The sequence below is a fragment of the Sinocyclocheilus grahami genome, unplaced genomic scaffold, assembly GCF_001515645.1.
Source record: "Sinocyclocheilus grahami isolate Dianchi unplaced genomic scaffold, SAMN03320097.WGS_v1.1 scaffold44.1, whole genome shotgun sequence".
Lineage (NCBI taxonomy): Eukaryota > Metazoa > Chordata > Actinopteri > Cypriniformes > Cyprinidae > Sinocyclocheilus > Sinocyclocheilus grahami.
This window is the reverse complement of record NW_015505223.1, coordinates 1,062,445-1,067,786: the sequence shown is the minus strand read 5'-3', so window position 1 is coordinate 1,067,786 and position 5,342 is coordinate 1,062,445. Positions and strand designations below refer to the sequence as shown.

General features: G+C 36.0%; 1 protein-coding gene across 1 annotated transcript in view; it reads left to right on the top strand.

Moving 5' to 3' along the window:
* The first annotated feature begins 1,921 nt into the window (after nucleotides 1–1,921).
* Nucleotides 1,922–5,342, top strand: part of etnk2 (ethanolamine kinase 2) — a 33,975-nt gene continuing 30,554 nt past the window's right edge. Inside the window, exon 1 of the mRNA XM_016268214.1 lies at nucleotides 1,922–2,276. Coding sequence (XP_016123700.1) covers nucleotides 2,097–2,276 — 180 coding nt within the window. The 5' untranslated portion in view covers nucleotides 1,922–2,096. The remainder of the gene's footprint in view (nucleotides 2,277–5,342) is intronic.

Sequence of the window (5,342 nt, the reverse complement as noted above, 5' to 3'; positions counted from 1 at the left end):
GTATCTGTGTTTGTTAATGTAGAAAGAATACACGTAAATGTAAAGTGCACATGTGCATGAAAAAGAGAAGCCAGGACAAACTTAACTGCACAAGAAGTGTCAACATGAACTTTGAAAGGGGAATTTGTCTTGGGTGTGGAATTCTTTAGGTCACCCAGAAAGAATGACTCTTTATTGTTGGGTTTCTTTTAAAGTGAACAGGTAATTCATTGTCTGTTCAGATGAAGGACAAATAACTCTTTGGCATTGCATGAACCGCTCTAGCAGTGCTTCTGCAGAAACAAGTTCAGAGTTTCCAGGATACATTGTTATGAGATCAACTCCCCTCAGAAAAATCACACAACATTCCAGTCCTCAAGAACAATTGAGAATCCCTGACTAAAGAGGAAACCGTTGACAGAGACATGTATCTGCAAGTATGAAAGCATGACATCAGTGTGTGCAGTGGCCCACTCATTGCTCTGTGAAACAGAAAACCTATAATATGCCTGAGAGGGATTGTTTCCTGTTAGACATGCCAAATTAATAGTGATTTGGAAGATTTGTATAGTATACAGTACTACATAGTATACACCGCACACTATGAGTATGCTATAATCATAAGGCATACTCTTTAAAGAAGTTGGCTAGTTGGGGACATCTAGTGGCTGAATGTTGCCATCAACCAAGGTTATTATAATTAATTACCAAAGAAAAAGGAGGGGGAAAATGTTACTTGAAATAAAACCTTCAAAATTGCTTTATTTTTTATCAAGTTGCAAGTGACATTTTCTGATTTTCATTTAGTTTAACTTGTGTAAAATAACTGTGTAAAATATATAGACAATATATTATTTGTAAATAAATAACTAAATAAAATGACTATATATATATAATATATATTATTATTATTATTAATAAATGAATAAAATGACAAAAATACAAAGCAAAATCACTCAAATTTAAACAAAAATTAAAATGAAACATAAAAATAAAAACCTATTTAAAATAGTAATAAAAACTAGTCTATAAAAACTCAATATATAATATAACATAATATAATATTTACAATATAATACAATATAAAATATAACGGTATTGATAATAGTATTATATTTCATATTAATATTACATATTAATCATGTAAAATATTAGAACATTTTAGAAAATTGTTCTACAATATGTAAACAGCTTGTGAATGTTGCAAGGAAAATAAAAAAGGAACAATTACTTATTATATTACATTATTATTAATATAATTAAAATATAATAGAATTGTGAAACTGACTTCTTTTTTTTACCAGTTTTATTTTCCCTGCAACATTGTGTAAACCTTTTTGGTTGATTTTGCAGTTTATATGTTATCCATAAACTATTTACACATATTTCACATCATTATCATGAAGCATGTTCTTTGCATTATGATGTTAGACCTGTGGCTGTTCCACCAGAGGCCACATTAGCTCATGTAGCCTAATAAAAATGAATGAGCAGTAAGAGACTCCTAGTGGCCTGAGATCAGTTTTGACCACGCACTTCTGTCGTCTGATTTGACTAATGAATATTTTCATATTGTTGAAATATTGTTCATATTTCCCCTGATTCAAGTTTGACTTCAGAATTTTTCTATTATAGCCTATTCTTTCTTTCTAATACTAAGGCACATACAATTATACAATAAAAAAAGACCAAATTATGAGCACATTTTTATTGATAAAGACGGAGAGCAAGGTTATTTACTAAACTTACTATGCCGAAGGCTTAGCTCGTAATATTCATGAGCCAAGTGTTTACAATGGACGATTACGAAGGCAACATCACATGTCCTAATTAATATTAATAAGCCATCCCTCAGCCAAAGAAAAGGCCAGTCAGCCTGACCTCATTAATATTCATGAGCTAGGCCTCCGTCATCGGATGATTTCTTGTGGGCGGCGTCCGTAGAAGGAAGAAGCGCCGTTTTTTTCCTGTCGTGATAGAAACCGGCATATGAACCGCTCCTCTTTCTCTGCATATATTAAACCAGGCTGGACCGCCACTGCACATCCAAATAAAAACCTTCAGAACCTAGGAATACTTAATATACGTAGTGACTACTTATAGATTCAGAAACTTTCATGTCGGGTATTAATAGGCAGCTGAATCATATGATGGAGACGGAGATCCACGTGCCGATCGGATCACCGACGATCAGAAAATTTCAGATATTCGTGGACGAACATAACGTGACGGAGGGGGCGATGAAGCTGATTAAAGAGCTCAGACCGGGCTGGGACCCGAACCTGATCCGGACTAAGGTAGGTGTGACTGTCTGTAGCTTGAGCTAGTCTACTCCCGGCGTCTGTAGGGCCTTTGTATCAATCTATTTAGCATTTTTTTATTTTCACTTGGGAATATAGCCCTTAATATGGCGTAAATGACGTTGAAGCCTTGTCATATTGCTAGTTATGACCCCATGAGTGACGTTGGAAACTAGCCTGGCTAACTTAGCCAGCTGCAGGTCATTACATCCAGTTGAATGACATTTGATCATACGTATTCGATAATAAAACCAGTATAAAGAAATAATGTAACCATGTGCGTTATGCATTTGACTTGAGGCACGTCTGCTGGATACCTCATTGTCCAGTCTGTGCGATGTAGCTGAAAATCAGAGAACAAAACATTTAAAATCTTTGAATCAGTCTAGTATCTTGTATTTTATGATTTATAATCATTCGAATGTTAGGGTGTAATTAATATGTATGTGTGTGTGTGTGTGTATCAGGGCTGTCAATAGAGTACGATTTTGAATCTAATTAATCGCAACCTTTTTCTGTGATTAATCGCGATTAATCGCACACTTCATGAAATTAAGCATAGACCGGTTATCTTGTTTCAAATGTTTATTTTGTCATCATTTGCTATATTCAGCAAAGTAAACCAAAAAGACTGAAGGGTGATTCTCAAAAATCTGTATTTTCTGAAAGCTTTTTTCCAAGCTAAATGTAGATGTCTTTCCAAACAAGGACTCCAAAAGGAAACTCCGAAAGGACGCCAAAGAACCAAGTGATATAAGGAGCCCATATAAGCACATGTGAAAGAAAAAAAAGAAAAAACAAATTCTGAATTGGATATGATTAATCGCGATTAATCGCACACTTCATGAAATTAAGCATAGACCGGTTATCTTGTTTCAAATGTTTATTTTGTCATCATTTGCTATATTCAGCAAAGTAAACCAAAAAGACTGAAGGGTGATTCTCAAAAATCTGTATTTTCTGAAAGCTTTTTTCCAAGATAAATGTAGATGTCTTTCCAAACAAGGACTCCAAAAGGAAACTCCGAAAGGACGCCAAAGAACCAAGTGATATAAGGAGCCCATATAAGCCCATAATGTGAAAGAAAAAAAAGAAAAAACAAATTCTGAATTGGATAGTATGTGTACAGTGCAACAGCAAATTGCCTATTTTTTTTAATTTTTGAGAAGTCAAGTTGCGATACCGAACAGGACCACATGGTGATGCCAAAAAAAACCTCAACCAACCGACGGCTGACTGCATATATCTACTACAGTACACGGATCCATTTATAATAACTAAACGGCAACATACACATGACAAATCAAAACATTATCGTGAATGTGTGTGGAAACAACGTGAATGTATGGAAATGTCTGTGGCTGTGCATAAATACAATGTGCGATCAGTGCGTCAAGAGCACTAATACACGGATTATTATAGCGGACTCACGCGTGCTTGCTGTACGACTCCTTTACGCCACCGCAATTGACTTTACCTTGATTGCAGTCTTCATCCATCAAAACTTTACTAGCGAGACTGGTTATCAAGTCGAGAAACTGTAGTTTGGGTCTCATCTAGCCATACAGCGGTGGGATGTGTTGACAATCCGTTCAGTCTGTACTTCACACAGCGCGTGTGAGGGCTCGCGCTCTTCAGAGTCAATCACAGAATATGACCGAGCTCGTGTTTAAAAAGTGAAATGCACTGGAATGAATAATTCACTGAAAACGCAACGCACTGTTTTGGACGGACTGTTTGAATGCATTCGCTTACTGGATCATTGGACCGAAAACTTTCCCAGAGTTTAGTGGCTTAAAATGATCTGATCGCAAGCAGAGAAGCCAAATTGGGTTAAAGGGTTAGAATAGAAATTGTGCTTCAGTAATTTTGCGTCAATTGAGTTAAATTATTTTAACGCGTTAAGGATTGTAAAATTAATTGCGTGCGTTAAGTAGGTCTGGGCGATAAAATGGTATTGACATTTATCGACGGTACACCTTCTTCGATAACGCTATAAAAAATGTTCGATATAGGCACGTGCTATGAGTGCGAAGACCGCACACACGAACATGAGTGCTGTGCCTGCCTGTGATGAGGCGCTTGTAGCGCAGCAATAGACTCAGTGCGGTCAGAAACGATCTCTGCACTGCTGCAGACGCACCGCTCCTGAACGCAATGCCGGACCGCAACCGTGTGCAGTAAACACTTTAATCCGTAAACATGAGCGCATGAGCTCGCTTATAGACAGAGGTGATGTGTGGTGATTTGAAGCCGTTTGTGTATTTTGAGAGAGAGAATGTGCGCGGTGTTTCACTCACGCTGTTTGAGAAATTACGTCTCACACAAGGTTTTCAAATTATTTTATAAGTTATTTAATGAAGAAATATGAAGGTGAGTACCTCACCTTCAGCATTATAATTATTTTACCTGCGCCGAACGGACACTGAGACGTTGCCGCTGCATGTCTTGCCAAACCTCTCACAGCAGCGTCATCAGCTTGAGATCGTTTTTTTGAGATCGGCCTTTTTAGAGACCGCCGATCAATCATCCCAACGTGATTATCGGCCGATAGTGATCGGTAGCCAATCAGTCGGAGCACCCCTATTTTTAAAGGCAATCTGTGTGATGGACGATTCGGCTCTTTGTATTAAGCAATGCATAAATACGTGATGCTGTTTTGTTCATAATTGTCTATGCAATTGAAGAAATTATATTTGATTTATATGAGTTAATTTAGACGTAATGCATGTTTATAGACAGTTTCTTCCTTGCGTTAACAATGTAATGTGCTGCATTATTTTGCTCATTGCGACCCTCCTGTAGCCTTGGGAAACAAGCCAAAAGTTTAATCTATTTAATCTGCATATAAAACATTAGAAATTAGATATTTGTTTAATTTTTATTTTTTGTGTGACTGTTAAAACAAAAAAAAAATGTTGTTTGTCTCAATAAATTGAGTTAATTTAAAAATACAGTGGTTAAATGTAAAAAAAAATTTTTTATTGCTGTTTTAAAAATTTGTATAAAATGTTTTAATTATCGATACCGAACGATATGAATAATATATATATATATATATAT